At 45.2% G+C, this 23,099-nt stretch overlaps 1 protein-coding gene across 1 annotated transcript in view; it reads left to right on the plus strand.

Annotated features, from left to right (window-relative positions):
• Positions 1 to 19,533, plus strand: part of PAFAH2 (platelet activating factor acetylhydrolase 2) — a 36,454-nt gene extending 16,921 nt beyond the window's left edge. Inside the window, exons 3-10 of the mRNA XM_060691454.2 lie at positions 1,403 to 1,499; positions 5,259 to 5,327; positions 6,801 to 6,942; positions 7,745 to 7,858; positions 11,931 to 12,022; positions 12,615 to 12,785; positions 15,033 to 15,181; positions 17,161 to 19,533. Of these exons, the coding sequence (XP_060547437.2) occupies positions 1,403 to 1,499; positions 5,259 to 5,327; positions 6,801 to 6,942; positions 7,745 to 7,858; positions 11,931 to 12,022; positions 12,615 to 12,785; positions 15,033 to 15,181; positions 17,161 to 17,255 (929 nt within the window). The 3' untranslated portion in view covers positions 17,256 to 19,533. The remainder of the gene's footprint in view (positions 1 to 1,402; positions 1,500 to 5,258; positions 5,328 to 6,800; positions 6,943 to 7,744; positions 7,859 to 11,930; positions 12,023 to 12,614; positions 12,786 to 15,032; positions 15,182 to 17,160) is intronic.
• The last annotated feature ends 3,566 nt before the right edge of the window (positions 19,534 to 23,099 follow it).

A 23,099-nucleotide genomic window follows, 5' to 3' on the forward strand; every position in this document is an offset into this window, starting at 1 on the left:
TTTCTAATTGTACTTTCCAAGCCTTGTTCAAACTGAAAAAAGAAACCCCAATGTTTTCGTAAAGCATGTTTATCATCTTTAGGGAAGTAGGTTAGAAATTTCTCAATAACTGCCTTGATAAAGTCATACTTCTACAACCCAAGGGAACACATATTATCTTTAGTAACCTTTTGCCGAGAGAGATGGGCAGTTGAGAAATAGCATATACAGCAGAGGTGAAATGTAAAATTTGTTACTACCAGTTCTGTGGGCGTGGGTTGGTGGGGTGGGTGTAATGTGATGGTGGGCGTAGCCAACTTTTTTTCTTTTTAACTTTTCAAAGCATTTTTTCTAATGCTTTGAAAAGCCTCTGCCGATCAGGCAACTCAGCTGGGATCATCAGAGACTTTTCAAAGCATTTTTTCCCCACCTTTTCGGCCAAGAGGTTGCAGAAAAAAATGCTTTGAAAAGCCTCTGACGATCCCAGCTGAGCCGCGCGATCATCAGAGGCTTTTTTTTTTTTTTTTACTTTTAAAAGCATTTTTTCATCGGAAGAGGTTGTAGAAAAAATGCTTTTAAAAGTTTTTTTAAAAAAGCCTCTGATGATCATGTGGCTCAGCTGGGCATGGTGGTGGGGGTACAGGGATTTTTGCTACCGGTTCTCCGAACCACCCACCACCATTGCTACCGGATCGGGCAATCCGGTCCAAACCGGGAGCATTTCACCCCTGATATACAGGTAGTCCTGGACTTACAACAGTTGGTTTAGTGACCATTCAAAGTTACAACAGCACTGAAAAAAGGGACACGACCATTTTTCACACATATGACTGTTGCAGCATCCCCACGGTCACGAGATTTACATCCGATGCTTGACAAGTAGTTCATACTTATGACGGTTACAGTGTCACGGGGTCACCTGATCCCCTTTTGCGACCTTCTGATGAGCAAAGCTGATGGGAAAGCCAGATTCACTTAACAACCGTGTTTCTAATTTAAGTAATTCACTTAACAAATGTGGCAAGAAAAGTTTTAAAACGGGAAAAAACTCACTTAACAAATTTCTCACTTAACAATGTAAATTTGGGGGCCGCTTGTGGTCGTAAATCAAGGAGTACCTGTATGCAGAGGTGGGTTTCAGCACCGGTAGCAGAAATTTTGAGTAGTTCGGAGAACTGGTAGTAAAAATTCCAACTGGCCCCGCCCCCATCTGTTCTCTGCCTCCCAAGTCCCAGCTGATCAGGAGGAAATGGGGATTTTGCAGTAACCTTCCCCTGGATTGGGGTGGGAATGAAGATTTTACAATATCCTTCCCCTGCCATGCCCACTAAGCCACGCCCACCAAGCCACACCCACAGAACCGGTAGTAAAAAATGTTGAAACTCCTGTATGTATAAATAAACATGTGTTTCATTTTTCACAGGATCGTGTAAGATCCCTGTAAGCTGGGATGCACCTTTCCGACCCTCTTCACACAAATATCCATTGATCATATTCTCCCATGGACTAGGAGCCATTCGGTGAGTTTGTACATGTGGGGTGGAAAACCAGTTCAGGAAGGCCAAGGATGAGGATGCTGGTTTTGGTACGCGAGTCTGAGATCTTTGAATGATATTCATGGAAATCTAGTAGATCCTATATGACTCTTATCCGCTTTATAGCAGAGGCCTTGATCTCCTTCTCTCTGTCTCAGTAGGATAATCAGCAGGGCTCAAATCTCTTCTTTTGCCATTTCCAAACCTCCTTTCTGACTTTGTCACTAACTTTGGGCAGGAGGTGACCAAAAGCGGGTGACCAGTTTTCCTCCATATATCCTTGCATGCAGACTTCTCATTTAATAATACAGTCAATCCCTCTCCCCAAAACAGGGGTAGGAAAGCTAAATCTCATAGGGAGAGCAGAAGTTGGCCACACTGGAATATCGCCCCAACTCTCCTGCTTCAGGTTTCAATTACTGATTCACATACAATGACTATGCTATATCTCAGTTTACCCAAGCTCAAGAGATCATAGTAGGCAGACCAATATAGAATCTTGGATGCTTGCCTGGATGAATTGCTTTTAAATAGAAACATACAGTAGAATAGTTCAGAATCAGTCTAAATTTCCAAAATCCAGATCAGGGTAGTCACCCACTCCTAAGATTCAAGGTTCCTTATACCACACACGAGCTGGAATTCAGATGTTGTTTCCAGGAAAGAACATGGTTCAGGACTGCTTCTTAAATCAGGATGCAGTCAACTGTTGTCAATCAAGAGATATATAAAATAACAAGCCCTTCCCTCTACTTGCTGGATATGGCGACGGGGAGGCCCCATGTCATCAAAATTATCTGACTGCCAAGCTCCTCCGGAGTTTGATCAGCCTGAGGTGACTTTTGGCTTTGTGTCTCCTGAGACTGACATTCCACAAGTTGTGCTGAAGCCTTCTCTTGAACACCTGAGTTTTCTCAGTCCTGGGCCATGACCCCTACCTAGTAACAATGCCTCCATATAGTGCTCCATAGCCCTTTACAGCACTCTCTGAGTGGTTTACAATGTAAGCATTATTTCCATATTGAGCCAGTCAAGATTGAACTCCAGGCAGTGGGCAAAGTTTGCTTGCATTATTGTATTTAAACCACTGCACCCCCTGGGCTCCTAAGTCTTCAGTCATCCCGTGAAGCATTAAAAAGTTACAGGCCACAGCCACCCTGAAGCTATCCCTGATACCCTGTTTTCCCGAAAATAAGACATTCCCTGATAATAAGCCCAATCAGGCTTTTGAGCACATGCGTTAAAATAAGCCTCCCCCTAAAAATAAGCCCTCCCCGAAAATATTTAAACGCAGAGCTGGAAATCAGGTAAGACGGCAAGAGGAGCCCCGTCTTGCTCCACGCATCCCAAAATAATAAGACCTCCCCGAAAATAAGGCCAAGCGCTTATTTCAGGGTTCAAAAAATATAAGACAGGGTCTTATTTTCGGGGAAACACAGTATATGCCAATGAAATGACTCTACTTATTATTATTATTATTTTTTAATTTGATTTATATGCCGCCCTTCTCCGGAGACTCAGGGCGGCTTACAATGCGTTAAGCATTAGCCTTCATACTTTTGTATATTTATACAAAGTCAGCTTATTGCCCCCACAAACTGGGTCCTCAATTTACCTACCTTAGAAAGGATGGAAGGCTGAGTCAACCTTGAGCCTGGTGAGATTCGAACTTACAGTAATTGCAGACAGCTGGTATTAATCACAATGGTATCAGTCTGCTGAGCCACCAGGCCCTACTTATGCAGTTTACTTGCTGCTCCTCTTTTGGCTGTTGTGGGATATCCCCCCCCCCCCCCCGTGATATTTGTAGGGCTCCCCTCTTAGAGCGGTTCTGAAAGTCACTAAAAACATGGCTATGATATCTGGGTTAAGGTGGAGGCTGAGCCTTTTTTTTTTAATGGCTTGAGGTATATAATACAGGCTTATTTTTCTGTATGGACATGTTTTAATTATTGTTTAACAGATTAACAGATTAATAGAGCCTTGGTAGCACAGTGGACTAATGCACTGTTATTAACATCTGCTGCTTGCAATTACTGCAAGTTCAAATCTCGCCAGGCTCAAGGTTGACTTAGCCTTCCATCCTTTCAAAGGTAGGTAAATTGAGGACCCAGTTTGTGGGGGCAATAAGCTGACTTTGTATAAATATACAAAAGTATGAAGGCTATTGCTTAGCGCATTGTAAGCCGCCCTGAGTCTCAGGAGAAGAGCGGCCATATAAATTAAAGCAACAAAAAAAAAAAGGTTGGAAGGGACTTTATAGGTCATCTAGTTCAACCACCACGGACCCACCCCACTCAAGCAGGAGACCCTACACCATTGTGGGGATGTCTTTGTGTGTATTGTAAGCTGCTCGGTCTTTTGGGGTGCAGGTGGCCTCCAAAAGAAATAAAATGGTTCTCAAAGGGAAACCTCAGGCTAACCAACCAGCCACATCTTGGGGCTCTTCCTAAGAGATCTTCTCCAGCCGTCCTGCCTGAAATGCTTCTGATAGCAATAGCATCTTCTAAGCCAGGGGTCTGCAACCTTAAACATTCAAAGAGCCATTTGGACCCGTTTCCCACAGAAAAGAAAACCCTGGGAGCCACAGAACCTGGGTGGGCGTGGCCAACTCAATGTCACTCACTTCCACCAGCCACATGACACACACCCCAGCCACGCCTACCCAGCCAGTCATTAGGGCAGAGAACTGGTTGTTAAAAAACACTGGGAACCACAAAATTCTTTTGACATCTCTTTCTCTCTCCCTCCCTTCCTCCCCCCTCTCTCTGTATCTCTCTCTTCCTTTAATGACCATGACAAAACCACCATAAAATTGAGCGTGTCCCACATTATCACTGCATCGCTTAATGACAGACGTTCCGACCCCAATTGCGGTCATAAATTGAGGATTACTTGTAGTTTCATTTTGCTTAGAGCTAGAGTACTGTTTTTCAATCTTGGCCACTTTAAGATGTGCGGACTTCAAGGAATTCTGGGAGTTGAAGTTTATATATCTTAAAAGTGGCCAAGTTTGAAAAAGTCAGGGCTGGAGCAGTGGTGGGTTCCTCCCGATTCGGCCCGGTTCTGCCGAGCTGGTAGCGGTGACGATATGATGTCACCGAAGTGGTTCTGCACCCCCCACCCCACCCCCGCATTATTCTTACCTTTTATTTGGCCCCACCCCTGCCTCCTGAGTCCCAGCTGATCAGCTAGAAGGAAAAAAACTGTTTAAACTCTTGCCGCTGGGATTCAAAGGGCCGCCCTACAGCTGATCAGTGGTAAAAGGCAGTGTGGTGGTAGACCAGTGTGCTCGAAAAAGAAATGGGTAGACCGGGACGCTCAAAAAACAAATGGGTAGACTGGTACAGCTATACAAGCAGTTAAAAGCCTGGTAGACCAGTACCTCTGCTAAATCCTAAAGAATTGTCACATGACCATCAAGCCACGCCCACAAAATAAGCCACGCCCAAAGAACCGGTAGTAAAAAAATTTAGAACCCACCCCTGGGCTGGAGGATACCTAATTAAGGAAACATCTGCAAGAAACATCTGAAACCCTGGAACTGGCTGAACAATAATCCTCTAAAAATCCATCTGGTCCTTCAATTGTGTACTTCACAATCACCATCTTGATTTTTGTATCTACTGCTACCGCCTTATTTTTTTTCTTCATCTTTGCTGATGTGTTCATTTCAGGACCAAATAATTTGAAAGAAGTTGCATTCCTCAGTTTTAATTATCTGCTTTCTCCTTCAATTTTCAGAACCGTATACTCAGCTATCTGCATTGAGATGGCTTCTCGGGGGTTTTTGGTGATGGCTCTTGAGCACAGGTGAGACTGAATCCCTTCAGAGAAGGCATTTTAAGATTAGATTTGTGAATTTATGGTGGTTTTTTAAAAAAATATTTGCCTTTGATCAGGGGTGAAATTTACTTATGTTCCCTACCGGTTTGCAAGTGTGTGCGCGTCGTGTGCGCACTTTGCTCACACGCACTGCTGTCCGTGCATGCGCAAAACCTACGCATGTGCAGAGGCCGAAAATCATCGCAAAAAAGGGACATCATCACGTCCGCGCTGGTGGGCGGGGCTTGACGCAGTCGGCTCTACCGTATCGCATGATCCTGTAGGAACCGGCTGAATTTCACCCCTGCCTTTGATGCATCTATGCACATCAGGGGTGAAATCCAGCAGGTTCTGACAGGTTCTGGAGAACTGGTAGCGGAAATTTTGAGCAGTTCGGAGCAAATACGACCTCTGGCTGGCCCCAGAGTGGGGTGGGAATGGGGATTTTGCAGTATCCTTCCCCTGGAATGGGGTGGGAATGGAGATTTTGCAGTATCCTTCCCCTGCCACGCCCACCAAGCCACACCACGCCCACCAAGACACGCCCACAGAACTGGTAGTGAAAAAAATTGGATTTCACCACTGATGCACATCCTAAAATTTCATTTCTTGATAGCAGTGGCCATTATTTTCAAGAAATCATTCTTGCAGTTTTGTAAGAGGAAGGGGTATTATGGATGTTCGCTGCCTGGAGTTACTTTTACAGTAATAAAGGCAGAATAAAAATCAAATCAAATCAATCAATAATTGAGGAAGACAGGAGCTGGGACCGATCAGTTATGAAGTTCAACACATTTAATTTCAGTAATTTAATGATTTGCCTACAGATATTAGGCTTGGATGCAAATTCCAAAAGCCCTTTTTTGAATTGTTCTTTGATTTCAGAATTACAGGATCATGAAACTAAGATTAGATCATCCCTCCTTTCCAGGAAAGTGTTGTCACATAGAGCCCGAGATTGTAATGACATACTGAAAAACTTGACTTCAGGCGGGAGCTTAAAAACAGTAAAGTAGGGGTGCCAAACTTGTTTTCATTGAGGGCCGCATCAGAGTTGTGTTTGACCTTGGGGAGGGCAGGGGGGCGTGGCCAGCTTGACATCACTCATGTTGGGGCACCTGTGGTGGCCCGAGTGCTCTGCCAACGAAAACGGGCTTCCGAGCTCCGTTTTCGGCTGCAACGGCCTCCTGCAACCCTCTGCCAACGAAAACGGAGCTCACGAGGGCTGCGCATAGCTCTCCCGAACTCCATTTTCACTGGCAGAGGCGCCACGGGACGGTCCTTCATTGTTTCCAGGGTGTCCCCGTCGGCCAGATCTAAGCACCCTGCGGGCTGGATCCGGCCCCCGGGCCTGGAGTTTAATACCTCTACAGTAGAGGAACTGTAGGAGATTCCTTTTCTTCTTTGTTTTCCCATCTGTTCTTGCTCTATGCTGATGCTCACAGTACCTGCTCTTTTCAGAGACCGCTCAGCTTCTGCTACTTACTTTTGCAAACTGGATCCCGAAGCACCAGATCTACAAGAAGGTCAGATGCATGAAGAATGGCTCACTTACCGCAGGGTACCCAGAGATCAGAAGACGTTTCCGTTCCGGAACCCGCAGGTATTGACTATCTCGGACAGTAAAGTTCCTTAACGCGGTCTTGAATATCACAAACTTCCATCAATTCATCAGATCTCTCTGTCAACCCTGAAGCTGATCTGACCGAAGGCATTTTGGAGCTTCAGTGTTGACACACTGGAGCTGAGAGACCGGGGGGGGGGGGGGGATTTGAGATAGTTGGGACTTTGTAGCCAAAATAAAATACTTGGGAACCAAGGACATTCTGGCACATCTGGTCAGAGGAAGGAGGAGTGATGTCCCCAGGCAACCAGACAGAGCCGTGATTGGACCATGTGACTGATTGTTTAGAGCAGTGGTTCCCAATGTGGGGCCCACACCCCAAAGTGGGGCAATTTGATTTTTAATGGGGGCAATTGGAACCTTGTTTAAACCAAGTTAATTGCCTTTTAGGCTTCCTCCACATGAGTAGGAGTTCACTTTTTGAATAGTAAGACTTATATGTCACGGGGGGGGGGGGCATTAGGATTTTAGAGATGCTTAGGTAGGGCATGGCCCAAAAAAAATTGGGAAACTGGTTTAGAGAAAGTGAAAAACTTTTAATTAGGTGAAAACCGCGGGAGCTTTCAGAGTCGGCTTTCACCAGATCTCCCAATATGATATATCCAATAATGCTATTCTTTGAGGAATCTACCTGCCTCGGGGTTTTGCTTGCTACGGGTGTATTACTTGGAACCCTGACACTCTCTCTGCATCCTGCTGTAATGTTGGCCTTAACCCTGTGTGTGTGTGATAGAGAGAGTTGAGGAGCCAAAGGGTAATTCTAAAACTTTTTTCACTGCAGCTCCATCAAAGAGCAAACGAGTGCAAACGCGGATTCAGGCTGATCCAAAGCATCAACAGTGGCAAGGCTGTTAGAAACCTTCTGAGCTCGGATTTTGACCTCTCTACTCTGAAGGTAAACATGCTGAGCCTCCACAGGCTCCGCCCCTTTAGAACACATGCACAGTATTTGGTTCTCACCTTTAAAGCGCTCCATGGCTTAGGGCCAGGGTATTTACGAGACCGCCTTCTGCTACCGATAACCTCCCACCGGCCAATACGCTCTCACAGAGAGGGCCTCCTCAGGGTGCTGTCGGTCAAGCAATGTCGGCTGGCAGCCCCCAGGGGGAGAGCCTTCTCTGTGGGAGCACCCGCCCTCTGGAACGAGCTACCTCCCGGTAGCTGATCCCGGATCTCCGCACTTTCCGTAAGGCCCTGAAGACGTTTTTATTTCAGCAAGCCGGCCTGGCCTGAATAGGTTTTATGGGTTAGTTTTTTAATTGTATAGCTTGAGGTTTTAAATTGGGAGGCCGATTAATTTAATTTATTTTTAGTTATCTTAACTTTTATATTGTATGTTATTTTAATTCTCGGCTGTTCACCGCCCTGAGTCCCTTCGGGGAGAAGGGCGGGATATAAATTCAATAAATAATAATAATAATATTTAGATGGGTTATTTAGGAAAGAGGTGGGACTTGGGTCACCAGGGTACGATGCTATTTTTGTCCGATGGGCCCACTGGACTTCCCATCCATCCCCCTACCAACACAGCAGAGGTCTTCCTAAGGGGAAAGGAATTTTGGAAACCCATCTATCAAGGTTAAACACTATTGTATGGATGTCTGTGGAGATTCTCAGTCATCCAGGTCATGGTTGTCCCAAAGGTGCTTTTTCAGGAGGCAACTGGATTTTCTTGTTTTTCTTTGAAGATGTTTTGCTTCTCATCCAAGAAGCTTCTTCAGCTCTGACAGGATGGTGGGGAATGGAAGGATTGATATTCCTTGTAGACGGAGCTGGTCGTTTGCATCTTTTTAGAGGGTCGTTGAAGCCCTGGGTGATTTATCTGTGTCCTCAGGGTCACCTGAGTAGTGCAAATGGTTCCTGAAATCTGCAACGTTTTTTCTTCTGGAAATCCATTCCTACTCCCACACCATTCAAAGGGTGTTCATCTCAAATTGCATAGCTAAAGGGTCTGTAGAGATTCTCAGTCATCCAAGTCATGGCTGCCCCAAAGGTGTTTTTTCGAGAGGCAACTGGACTTTCTGGTTTTTCTTTGCAGATGTTTTGCTTCTCATCCAAGAAGCTTCTTTAGCTCTGACAGGATGGTGGGGAATGGAAGGATTGATACTCCTTGCAGACACCTGGTCCTTTTCATTCCTTTAGAGCAGGTGTCCCCAAACTTGGCAGCTTTAAGACTTGTGGACTTCAACTCCCAGAACTCTCCAGCCAGCATAGCTGGCTGGAGAATTCTGGGAGTTGAAGTCCACAAGTCTTAAAGCTGCCAAGTTCGAAGACCTCTGTTTTAGAGAGTTGTTGAGGCGATTGGGGAGGGATTGTCTGTGTCCTCAGGGTCACCTGAGTGGTGTAATTGGGTGTGGAGCCTTCTTGGAACTGTTGAAAGGAATGTGTTATAGATGGGGGATAGGTGATGTCGTATCCTTCCCCCTCTGTTGAAAGAGGGCCATTCAGTTTTGACGTAGATGGCCTCTTTGACCTCTCTTTCAAACCAATTATCCTCTCTGTCCAAAATGTAGACTTTGTTGTCTTCGAAAGAATGGCTTTTGCATTTTATTGTATCAGTGCTTTTTTCTGTCTTGTATCTGAAATGTATTTTCCTGAATGTGTGAGATACTTCGCTTTTGTTTTAAAGCCGACTTGCCTTTTGCTTTCTGGCAAAGAAGGAGCTGGCATCTTTTTATGGGCTTACCTCAGTGGGGAAATTCAAAAATTTTCCCTACCGGTTAATGGGGGTGGCTTGGTGGGGGGTGGGTCATGTGACTGGGTGGGCGTGGCCAACTTTTTTTCTTTTACTTTTTAAAGCATTTTTTAACTTTAAAAAGTTTTTTAAAAGGTTTCGATGATCACGATGATCAGCTGATTGTCACAGCTGATTGTCACAGCTGATCGTCAGAAACTTTTTTTTACTTTTTTAAGCATTTTTTTACTACCGGTTCAGGTGAACCAGCCGAAACCGGTAGCATTTCACCCCTGGCTTACCTCCCCCTTCCCCGGCAATCCCCCAGTTTATAAATCTAAACCAGAGGTTGCAACTGCTCCTGTCTCTCAATCCCAAAGGAATCCCTGTGATTTCAATCAGCCACCAGGGGGCGCCAGGACCTGTTCTTCTCATAGAAAGTGAACCCATGTGTGCATATGGAAAATATATATGAGAACAGAACCAGCAGAGAAATGAGATGATGATGATAGAAGAGCATATCTATAGCTCAGGGTTGAACTGAGTTTGGTGGCTTGCTTGCAGATGTTTCCTTATCCAACTAGGTAAGTGATGGTGTTACCTAGTTATGAAACATCTGCAAGCAAACCAAGCTCAGATAGCATCAAGGACTTCTCACATTATTATTGCTGGTCGCACAGTCAGCCAGATGTTTAGGTTTGGCACGTTTATCCACTTTTTGAATCCTTCCCAATGACCTGGGATGGGCAAGTGTTGTTGTTTGATGGTGTTAAAGGTATAATCTCAGAATGTAAACTGTTCCAAGTAAAGCTGCCTTTTGCAATTGACTGATGGGGATTTTGTCAATGCCTCGGTAACTGTAATTTCTAAGAGAAAGGGTGAAGATTAAAGGGAATTTAGAGACAGAGTTTTGAACTTTGGCTTGGAATGTATATACTTATTTATTATTTATTTATTTATTTATTTATTTTATTTCTATACCGCTCTTCTCCCGAAGGACTCAGGGCGGTGTACAGCCTAATTAAAAACACAAAGACAGACAAAATTTAAAAATAATTGAAATTATTAAATAGTAGGCCCAATTTATAAAACCCCAAATACTTGTATTTGTGTGCATGTAAATGTGCATTCTGTAAACCACCAGGAATTATTAGTACAATACTGACAGCCAGTGGTGAAATCCAAATTTTTTTTTACTACCGGTTCTGTGGGCGTGGCTTGGTGGGAGTGGTGTGGCTTGGTGGGCGTGGCAGGGGAAGAATACTACAAAATCTTCATTCCCACCCCACTCCAGGGGAAGGATACTGCAAATTCCCTCTCCACTCCTGGGGAAAGGATATTGCAAAATATCCATTCCCACATCCCACCCTGGGGCCAGCCAGAGGTGGTATTTGCCAGTTCTCCGAACTGCTCAAAATTTCTGCTACCAGTTCTCCAGAACCTGTCAGAACCTGCTGGATTTCACCCCTGCTGGCAGCTGGAAGATGTGCTTCAGCCTTCACAGATCTGATGCCTTCCAGAAGTGTTGTAGTATAATTCTCTGATTTTTCCTGTGGGAACATTGAAATGGGTTGGGGATATAATAGTTCTCTCTCTTCCATAAAAATGAGATATCCTATTTTTGATAGAATCCTAGATCTCCCCTTGTTCTTGTAAATGGATGGCCAGTCTGAGGTTTTCCCTAACTACAGTTCCCAACTTTCCTCACTATAGGTAGTCCTCGTTACAACCATAATAGAGCCTGCTCATTACAGTCTTAAGTTGTGACGGTCATAAAATAGTGTTTTTTTATGTTGGTCAAATGCAATTTTTTTGGGTAAGACTTTGTTTGCGGCACTCATTAAGCAAACACAGCAGTTGTTAAGTGAGCCAATGATTCACTATGGGCATGCTCTTTGCAGAAAACAGGAAGTAAGTTCAGGTTTTTGAGAAAACGGAAGAATCACATAACTGTGAATCACATACTGCAAATACCATAATGCAATTCTGTTGCTGAGCACTGAATAGAGTCACATGACTGGGGTTGTCAACTTTTAGAACATCAGATCTGGGCCTTAAGTCCCCCTTTTCAGGCAGATGGTAGCTTCAAACAGTTGCTAAGCAACCTGTTGTAAGTTGAGGACTACCTGTAATGGACAGCTGGCTGGGTTTCCTGGGACCTGTAGTTCCCAGTAGCAGAATGGCAGATTTCATCACCATCCCTGGAGCCTTCCAATGTTGCCCACTTTGGAGATTCTTGGTCCATGACATTAATGAGCTGGTTTCCTTAACTGTCTCACCCCATCCCTTGCAGGACAATGTGGATCTGACCAAAGCCGTTGTCATGGGTCATTCTTTTGGAGGCGCGACAGCTGTGCTAGCTCTGGTCAAAGAAGCCCAATTTAAGTGAGTATCTTCCAGAACATCTTCTATGTTAAAGAAAATTGCAACCTCAAAAGAGCTTATTAAGAACAAACAACAAACAAAGGAGCCGTGATGGTTAGAATGCAGTACTGCAGGTTAACTCACTGCTCACTGCCAGCAGTTCGATTCTGACCGGTTCAAGATTGACTCAGCCTTCCAGCCTTCCGAGGTCGATAAAATGAGGACTCAAGATTGTTGGGGGCAATATGCTGACTTTGTAAACTGCTTAGAGAGGGCTGTAAAGCATCGTGAAGTGGTATATAAGTCTAAGTGCTATTGCTATCAGGAGCCCTGGTGGCACAGTGGTTAGAATGCAGTATTGCAGGCTAACTGCCCACTGCCAGCAGTTTGATCCTGACCGGCTCAAGGTTGATTCAACCTTCCATCCTTCCGAGGTCAATAAAATGAGGACTCAAGATTGTTGGGGGCAATATGCTGACTTTGTACATTGCTTAGAGAGGGCTGTAAAGCACCGTGAAGTGGTATATAAGTCTAAGTGCTATTGCTATGTGGGAAGCCAAGGTTTTTGGTCTCTTGCTTCACTAGGTGCCCTGTGCTTATTTCCCTCCTGTAGATGCGCTGTTGCCCTTGATGCATGGATGTTTCCTTTGGAAAATTCTGCTTACCCAAAAGTGACCAAGCCGGTGCTGTTTATCAACACAGAATCATTCCAGACGGCAGAGAGCGTGGCCAAGATGAAAAAAATCAGCACTACCAGCAGTGAAAGCAAGATCATTACAATCCTGTGAGTCTGCCCGGTCTCCAACTGTGATCAACGCCTTTGCGTAGTAGTAGAGAATACACAATCAGAGGAGGTGTCATTCACAGATTAGACACACACACACACACATATATACACACAGCCTCTCCCTGCAGGCTTGCAGTCTAAGAAGATGTGACACAAGTAATGGGGGGGGGATGGAAGGGAGATGTTAAAAATAAGGTGGTATCTGAAATGAGAAGAGGGAGGGACCATTTAGGGGAAGAAAAGGGGAGAATCAGTAAGAAAAAGATGGTAAGCAACAAAGGACAGCATGGATTAGCAAAGCCTACAGAGTTGCATCCTTGTTAAGATAGCCTCTTTTTTTGGTAAGTCGTATAAAATTAATTTGGGATTTGGCATAGCCCAAAACCAGAGAATCGTTTTGACTCGAGAGGTGAAATGAATGCAAACTGGCCCCTTAAAACTGAGAGCCTTTGAAAGGAAGATGCTACCAGATGGATGTGTCTGTGTGTCTGGTTTCCCCCCCACCCCTGTTTTCCGTGCTGGTGCTGAAGGATGAAACACTCATAGAATGGTTTTGACGCTCATTTCAGGCAGGAATGCAAAGGCAGCATCAGGTCTGCTTCTTAAAATAGCACTGGCAAAGCTTTTTTGGCTGATTTTTGAAGAAGAAGAAGGAAGGGGAGGAAAAATCTCTGTCGTCTTGCTAAATAGTCAGAATCCCTTGTCCAAAAAAATCCCCTATATAGAGTTGCTTTATCTGCAGACAATGGGTGGTTGTCTGAAGATGACAAAAACACATCGCTTTCTCTCTTTCCCCCCCTTTAAGCTCTGCTAAAACAGATCCAGTGTTTTGTCTCATCTCTCTGTCTTTCCCAAAGAACTCTACTGCTAACATGGCGAAGGGAGTGTCTCAGGGGTGAAATTCAGTAGGTTCTGACAGGTTCTGGAGAACTGGTAGCGGAAATTTTGAGCAGTTTGGAGAATCAGCAAATACCACCTCTGGCTGGCCCAAGAGTGGGGAGGGAATGGAGATTTTGCAATAACCTTCCCCCAGGAGTGGGGAGGGAATGGGGATTTTGCAGTATCCTTCCCCTGCCACGCCCACCAAGCCACGCCCACCAAGCCACGCCTACCAAGCCACACCACGTCCACCAAGCCACGCCCACAGAACCGGTAGTAAAAAAAAATTGGATTTCACCACTGATGCACATCCTAAAATTTCATTTCTTGATAGCAGTGGCCATTATTTTCAAGAAATTGTTCTTGCAGTTTCATAAGAGGAAGGGGTATTATGGATGTTTGCTGCCTGGAGTTACTTTTACAGTAATAAAGGCAGAATAAGAATCAAATCAAATCAATCAATAATTGAGGAAGACAGGAACTGGGACCGATCAGTTATGAAGTTCAACACATTTAATTTCAGTAATTTAATAATTTGCCCTGCCTACAGATACTAGGCCTGGATGCAACTTCCAGAAGCCTTTTCTTGTATTGTTCTTTGATTTCAGAATTACAGCGTCATGAAGCTAAGATTAAATCACCCCTCCTTTCCAGGAAAGTGTTGTCACATAGAGCCCGAGGAAAATTAAGTAGAGATTGTAACCGGTACTAAAAGAATTTGGATTTCACCACTGGGATATCTTAGTGCTGCAGTGTTTTCCTTTGTTTCACAAAGCACCAGAAATGGACATATTTATTTATTTTATTTTATTAAATTTCTATACCGCCCTTCTCCCGAAGGACTCAGGGCGGTGCACAGCCAGAAGATAAAACACAGAAATACAAAAATTTAAAATAGATTAAAAACGAATTAAATAATTTGGCTGAATTTAAAATACCCCATAATTTAAACAGATTAAAATTTGTATTTAAAATTTATATTTAAAAGGGGAGAAGATTTAGGCCAGGCCAGCTTGATGAAATAAAAAAGTTCATAAGGCAGTGTCCCTCCATTGCTCTCCAAGGCAAATGCTTGGAAGCTAGGCTGCCTTCAAACATGGGAGTTTCATGCCGAGATTAAAGAAAAATTGGAAATTTCAGACGGTTAAGACCTCTTTCCAGCCACTGGATTTCACAGTGTCTTCTGAAACTCCAAATTGCCAGCTGGGTGTTCTTTCATTGCATAGACTTTCCCAGCAGATGTTGAAATGACCTTTTTTTAATTGCTAAATCTGGGAGATGTCCCATCTTTGGACCTGGGGATCCATTTTGGATCCTGTTCTTCTCAGTGATTCACTTTTAATGTTGATATATTTTTTCTCCTAGGGGTACCGTCCACCAGAGTCAGACTGATTTCACCTTCTTAGCCGGGAACCTTGTCAATCGGATCTACAAGACAAGGGGTACCACTGATCCATACAAAGGCCTGAATATCACCAACCAGGCTGCTCTCGCTTTCTTACAAAAGCATCTCCGTAAGTCAATATCATGAAAGTTGTTTCTTCCTCTAAAAGAGACATCATCCTATGAAGAACAAGACACCCATCAGATAAAAGGCAAAATCAAACTAGGTTAATGGACAGCATTCAGGATGGGGACTGAGAAGAGCCAATTTCAGAATAACAGAGTTGGAAGGTACCTTGAAGGTCTTCTAGTCCAGGGGTCACCCAGCTTTTGGACCTCAGGGACCACTACATTCATAATTTTAAATCCCGTGGACCACTAATATGAATTAGTGACGGGATGGGGTCCTTCAGGCACTTAATTTGGCCGCCTGTTAGCAGAGAGAAGCATCCCGGTCAACCCTAGCTTTGCTGTCCATTGCAGCTAGGAATCTCAAATACGGCCAAGAATGAACGTTTGTCTTGTAGCCAGCCCGGACACTAGATCATCCCCCTGCAAACTCTGTCTTTCGAGGAGCCCAGCTGAAGTTTCGTGCACCACTCACTGAAGCACCTGACTCCCAGGGAGGGAGGGAGGGGCTGGAGCTACTAAACAGGCAGCCAAGCTAAGTGCCTGAAGGACCCCATCCTGTCAGCAAGCGGGATTAATTGCTTTGGTGGGCCATATCCGACCCTGGGGGCGTAGTTTGAGGATCGCTTATTTAGTGCAATATAAAAAATGCAAAGTTTTTCTGCGGACTACTAAAATTTTATCACGGACCACCAGTGGTCCACGGACTACCAGTTGTTGACTGCTGTTCTAGTCCAACTCGCTGCAGAAGCAGAAAACTCTACATCATTTCAGATAAATAGCCATCCAATCTCTTCTTAAAAACTTCCAATATTGGTGTACCCACAATCTCCGGAGGCAAGTCGTTCCACTGATTAATTCTAACTGCTCTAACTAATTCTAACTGTTAGGAAATTCCTCCTTAGTTCTAGGTTGCTTCTCTTTTTGATTAGTTTCTATCTGTTGTTTCTTGTCCTGCCTTCAGGTGCTTTGGAGGATAGGTTGACCCCCTCTTCTTAGTGGCAGCCCTTAGATTTTGGAACACTGCTATCATGTCTCCCCTAGTCCTTCTTTTCATCGGATTAGACATACCCAATTCCTGCAACCGTTCTTCATATGGTTTAGCCTCCAGTCCCCTAAACATCTTCGTTCCTCTTCTCTGCACTCTTTCTAGCATCTCAACATCTCTTTATATTGTGATGACCAAAACCGAATGCAATATTCCAAGTGTGGCCTTACCGAAGCATTATAAAGTGGTACTAACACTTCACGGGATCTTGATTCTATCCCTCTGATAATGAAGCCTAGGACTGCGTTGGCTTTTTTTGCAGCTGCAGCACACTGCTGGCTCATATTGAAGGGATTGTCCACTAGGACTCCCCAGATCCTTCTCACAGTTACTGCTATTGAGCAAGGTACCACCATTTCACCAGTTTGCCTTCTCCTAAGTGCGTGTGCTCACTCTGCATGGCACAGTAACTCTTTTATGAATGGGCAAATCCTTCCATGCTATTTCTAGAAAGTGTCACCAGATGCCTTTAAATTTCCAAATAGGTCAACTGATGAAAAAGGGTGTTCTATCCCCTATTGAATTTCATTGCATAATGCACTGGAAGACTCAAAAATGGTGAGGGTGACAACAGTTAGTCGTTAGAACTTAGCACCATAGCCTCTTGATCAGTGGTAGAATTCAATTTTTTTTTTACTACCGGTTCTGTGGGCGTGACGTGGCTTGGTGGGCATGGCAGGGGAAGGATACTGCAAAATCTCCATTCCCACCCCATACCAGGGGAAGGATACTGCAAAATCCCCATTCCCTCCCCACTCCTGCAGGAAGGATACTGCAAAATCCCCATTTCCACCTCACTCTGGGGCCAGCCAGAGGTGGTATTTGCCGTTTCTCCGAACTACTCAAAATTTTCACTACCGGTTCTCCAGAACCTGTACCTGCTGAATAGCATCCATGCTCTTGATGCAATAACACTTTGATTTCTCCATCTAGAGCTCAAAGAAGATTTTGACCAGTGGGATAATCTTCTGGAAGGCATAGGAGACTCGGTGGTCCCGGATAGTCCCTTGGCAAAGCCTAGCCTCTAGGCAAGAAATATCTCTCCCCAAATTGTTTTGGGGCACCTTCTGGATTCCCCTCCCCCCCCTTTGTTTGAGGGGATGGAAAGCATCCTTGATCTAAAATTGCTCTCCAGATGTTGGACATTCTGCCGAATTGCTCTTCATGATGATGGACATGTTGCTGAGACCTCCTGCTATGACGGCTTCACCTCTTTAGAAAGCATCATCTGCCTAGAAACAGTTTGAGTTATTGCCTTAAATGTGCCTCTCCTTCTACCAGGACTACAGCAAGAGCTTAAGAAAAGGATGGATCTAATTGCGAGTGAAGAAATGGAAATAAATTGGGGTGGGTGGAGGTGTAATCCTCGGGAAAATCTGCTTGCACTTTAAAGTAAACTGTAGCAGGAAAACCACAATTTCACTGCCTAGAATCTGCTGTCTTGCTATCCTGCTTGCATCTTTTTCCAACTTGCGTGCCAAGAACCAGAAAAAGAAGAACTACCATGGTTTAAAGCAGCGGTGAAATCTAAAATTTTTCCCTACCGGTTCTGTGGGCATGGCTTGGTGGGCGTGGCAGGAGAGGGATACTGCAAAATCTCCATTCCCACCCCACTCGGGGGCCAGCCAGAGGTGGTATTTGCCGGTTCTCCGAACTACTCAAAATTTCCGCTACCGGTTCTCCAGAACCTGCAGGATTTCACCCCTGGAAAGCTATTAATTGCAGCTATGAAGCTGGATTGAAAAGATCCTTCCTTTACTACCTTGGTAGAGTAGGCAAAAAGGAATATATACCCACCCAACAATATTGTGGCAGAAAATCTGTAAAGAACATACGCGATGCAAGAGCTTAAATCATTTGGAGGTCTGAGCATCAAACCGTTAAATCTTCATTTGGACCCATTTCCCACAGAAAAGAAAACACCGGGAGCCACAAAACCTGGGTGGGTGTGGTCAACTCGATGTCACTCACTCCCACCCAGTCACATGACACACACCCAGCCACGCCTACCCAGGTTTTGTGGCTCTCAGTGTTTTCTGTGGGAAACAAGTATCTCTCTCTGTGTGTGTCTCTTTCTCTCTCTCTCTCCTCTCAGGCCAGGTGAAGAGTGACTAGAAGGGGAGGGTGAGGGGTGGGGCCAGCCAGTAGTGGGTTCAGCCGATAGGGAGCCACATCAGGGAGATGAAAGAGCCGCATGCGGCTCTGGAGCCATGGGTTGCTGACACCTACTCTAGAACAGTGTTGGTGAACCTTTTGGGCACCGAGTGCCGAAACAGGAACGCGTGCCGGAAACCGGAAGAGCAGCTACCTGGTGCACCTGCGCGTGCCGGGAAGATGATCTTCCGGTTTCTGGTGCGCGCATGCACACTACCCACATGGTCTTCTGGTTTCTGACACTCGTGTGCACGAGGAGACCAGCTGGCCGGTGTGCATGCACACACCAGAAACCGGAAGAGCAGCCGCCTGGTGCGCATGCGCGCACTGGAAAGATGATCTTCCGGTTTGCAGTCAGCTGGTCTTCGTGTGCAAATGTGTGCCAGAAACCAAAAGACCAGGTGGCCGGTGCATAGGTGCATGTTGGAAACCAGAAGATCATTTTCCCGGTGCGCGCATGCATACCAGGCAGCTGCTCTTCCGGCTTCCAGCATTCCCACGCATGTAAAGATCAGCTGGCTGGCGTGCTGGAACCCGGAAGAGCAATGGGCGATAGCTCACATGCCCAGAGAGATGGCTCTGTGTGCCACTTCTGGCACACGTGCCACAGGTTCGCCATCTCGGCTCTAGAACATGGTCTGATGTACTTCAGATGAACAGGTGAGCTTACACTACAGCGTACAAACAATTCCTTCACATGCAGTTCAAAGCGTTGGTTGTTATCACTAAAATCCTTCGTGGCATTGAACCTGGTTATCTAAAGGACCATCAGACTTCTGTAGCTTGCATCCAGCCTGGGTAATTGGGCAGAGTGACCATGTTCCAGGTCATCTATTAAGCAGTGTCTTCAACATATCTTCTCCATCACGGTGCTTGAATGTGGGACACCTTCTCTCTGTCCCCTAGTTAAGCCACGTTCAAAAGGCCTCTGAAAACCTGAGACTTTCTCCAGGGTTTGGGTTAGAGGCCGTGTAGCAGCCTCCATGTGTTGGATGGTCTTTTAATGGTTATTTTCCTTTCTGGCATTGGGGGTGAGAAGTAGGGTTTGCTTGTATTATATGATTGTTTTTACTGTACACTTCCAGACTCCTCGTAGAGTTGAGCAGCTGTGCACATTTCTAAAATAAATAAAAATGAAACTCTGTTCTTTTATTCAAAGGCTTTGGCTAAAACTATCCCAGCTGTTCCAGCCACACACTACACCCCCAGCCTGGGACGAGACAGTGTGCAGGCTATTCAGTCCTGACAGAATAAATCAAAACTGGATCAAGTGGTTATTTTTGAGGCCACCAGTTCAACCATTCTGGGCTCAAACATTCCCCAGACTTCAGTTAAATACAGATTTCGAGTCGACCGTAATTAGCTGTGTTCACTGCACAAGGCTAAGCCATAAAGCAGTTTGCAAACCAGATAGCTGGGCCTATGCACACCGTGCCAAACTACATTGTGGCTTGACACAATGCTTGAATCTGGCAAATTATTTTCCATGGCAAAAGTGATTAAAATAAGCAAGACTGTTTGCTGGGAGGGGTGTTTATCCTGGAAAACTGATTCTGCATGGGCCACTTTCCTAGAAAGTTAAATATACAATTTGGCAAAGTTTCTGGATTCCATAGGAGCAGTGTGCATAGATCCATTTTTGGAAGAAAACAATCTAAATTAATGAAGTTTTGCTGATAATCTCCATTGAAAGGCATTTTGCAGGGACTTCTTTTGTACATTGTTTAGACATTTAAGCTTGTACTGTATAGAACTCAACTGCCAGCTGTTGATCTGCAGAGACCATATTGCTTCTTTCCCTGTTCTGCTTCCATGCAAACTATTTAGCTTTGGTCAACAGAAAGTTCATGACCTCTGGCTGAACAAAAAGCCCAGCTATGGTTGGATTAAAGTTTGGCTTGTTTTAACTATGGTTAATAGAATATACCTGTGATGGTGAACCTAAGGCACAATGCTTGAATCTGGCAAATTATTTTCCATTGCAGAAGTAATTAAAATAAGCAAGACCGTTTGCTGGGAGGGGTGTTTATTCTGGAAAACTGAGTCTGTGGCACGCGGAGTCATGTCACCTGGCACATGCGGCATCAGTGTTCCTCTTCTAGGTTTCTGTCGCACATGTGCGTACGATGATCAGCTGGCCTTTTTCCATGCGGCAGTGCCGGAAACTAGAAGAGCTGGTCTTCCATTTTCCTGTGTGAGTATGCACGCCGACCAGCTGATCGTTGCGTGCGCATGCACACCAGAAACCCGGAAGTAGCTGGCTAAAACCGGAAGTTCAGTAGCTGAAACCGGAAGTTCATTTTCAGGTGCGCGCATGCGCCCTGGGCAGTTCCTCTTCCGGGTTGCGGCCCAGACGAGTGTGAGCGCTCCTTTTTCAGCACTCAGTGCCGAAAAGGTTCACCATCACTGGAATATACCATAATTTCCCAGGTAAATATAAGATGCTAAACTGTAAACCATGACTCAGAATGGCTGGATTCACACACCATACTACAGTGAAGCCAAGCAAGCAACATTATAGCATAGTACATGAGTACAAGCTATCTCAGGAATTCTGGGAGTTGAAGTCCACAGGTTGTAAAAGGGCCACAATTGCCCACTCCTGGCATAGTATGTTGTTTGAAAGAGAATAACAAAATGCTGGAAGGGACTTTGGAGGTCTTCTAGTCCAGCTCCCTGCTCAAGCAGGAGACACTATACCAGGGGTGTCAAACTCAATTTCATTAAGGGGTGCATCAGGGTTGTGTTTGACCTTGGGAGACGAGGGTGGGTGTGGCCAGCTTGACATCACTCGTGTCGGGGGCACCTGCATGGGCCCGTGCGCTCTGCCAGTGAAAATGGGCTCTTGAGCTCCGTTTTTGGCTGTGATGGCTTCCTGCAACCCTCTGCCAGTGAACACAGAGCTCGGGAAGGCTGCCCACAGCCCTCCTGAGCTCCATTTTCGCTGGCAGAGGCACCGTGGGCTGATCCTTTGCTGTTTCCATGGCGGCCCCACGGGCCATATCTAAGCACCCCACGGGCCGGAACTGGCCCGTGGGCCTTGAGTTTGACACCCCCTGCTCTACATCATTTCAGACCAATAGCTGCCCAATCTCTTCTTAACAGCAACAACGGAGTTGGAAGGGACCTTGGCGGTCATCTAGTCCAACCCCCTGCTCACGCAGGAGACCTGTACTAGGGATTCGAACCGCCGAACTGCCGACCTTTCTGATCGACAAGCTCAGTGTCTTAGCCACTGAGCCACCTAGTCAGGCTTAAAAACGTCCAGTGAAGAGGCTGTGGAGCATTTAACGGTCTGTTCAAGAACACTGTGCCGTGTGAAGGAATGTATCCAACAGTTGTGTTGCACCAGAAACAAGCAGCAGCCGAAATATTTGGTAAGGTAGATGGTTCTTCCTCAGACTGAAGGGTGTTTACAGTTGGAGACGTTGCGTAAGAACCTTTATGGAAGATCTCCAGAACCGGAATGGTTGCGAATGGACTGCTGGGTGCGGCAAGAAGAGTAGAAAGATAAGATAAATAAAAAGATACCTTGGTTGAAAACAAGTCTGACAATGGAGCTTCTCAACAAAAGGCAGCCTAGTCATTTCCTTTTTTTAGCCGCACCAGAGGACGCGAAGTCCCATTTCCAGTCTTGCTTTCGCATTGCTGGGGATTTGTTCTGACAGCCACACAATTGTTCAGGGAATCTGTTATGTCTTGTCCCGTCTTATCCTCAGGGCGGTCACGTGCGAGAGAAAGACACGCTTCAGAGGAAGCCATTCAGTTACGGTTACATAACAGGAAGATGGAGAAAGGAAGGAAGGGAGCATCAAGGCCTCAAAAGCAGATGACGTGGTGACCCCTGGAGCTGTCTTTGCAAAGGCTGAAGCTCCTTTTAGTGCTTCTTAACTCTGACTGTTCTGTGCAATTGTTCCCAAACAGAGTTTCAGGGTTTCTTTTCACGTAGCATACTGGGAAAGGTTTTGCAGCTGTAGGAGCGCACTTGAACATCCAAAATAGACTGTTTCTTCAGGAGAAACGTCCTTCTCAAGGGAGACAAAGACGGCTGCTAGCAAAAGCTTTATCCTACTGTGAGCATCTGCCTCCCTTTGAGAACCAGTCTCCATGGGTCTTTAAAGACAGCAAGCAGCAGCAGACTCTGGAGGAGAGAGGTTTTGCTCTATCCAGAGGCCAAAAGGAACAAGCCCTCAACATCTGGAAAAAGACCATTTCTTTCCGTTGGAAGATTTTCCTCTTTGAAAAACCCAACCTCCAAGGAACGGAGGAAGCCTGGTGATGGTGTCCCCTTAACTCCATTCCTTGACTAGTGCTGAAATGTTGGAACTCTTCTCCATTTTTATTTATTTATTTTGGATAGGAGTAAAGAATAGGGGGATAGAATTTTTAAAAGTTAAAATAGGTGCCTTGAGCTTGAGCTTAGAGGTTGAATGTATCTCTTTTTAAAAAATAATAATAATACAAGCATTGTGCTAACCATAGGTTCCTCTTTTTCTGACAGCATGAGCTTGGATGTTATGATTGGTGAAACATGGTTTGTTTGTAGTACAGCATGTGGTGTGAATCCAATCCGTTTTGGTTTATAGGTAGTCCTCTACATGATCACAGTTGGGAGCAGAATCCTCATTGCTAAGGAAGGTGGTTCTTAAGGGCTTGATTTTATGACCTGTTTTGCCATGATTGATAAGCAAACTGTCGCAGTTGTTAAATGAATTATG

The sequence above is a fragment of the Pantherophis guttatus genome, chromosome 10 (assembly GCF_059756535.1).
Source record: "Pantherophis guttatus breed Tessera chromosome 10, ASM5975653v1, whole genome shotgun sequence".
Lineage (NCBI taxonomy): Eukaryota > Metazoa > Chordata > Lepidosauria > Squamata > Colubridae > Pantherophis > Pantherophis guttatus.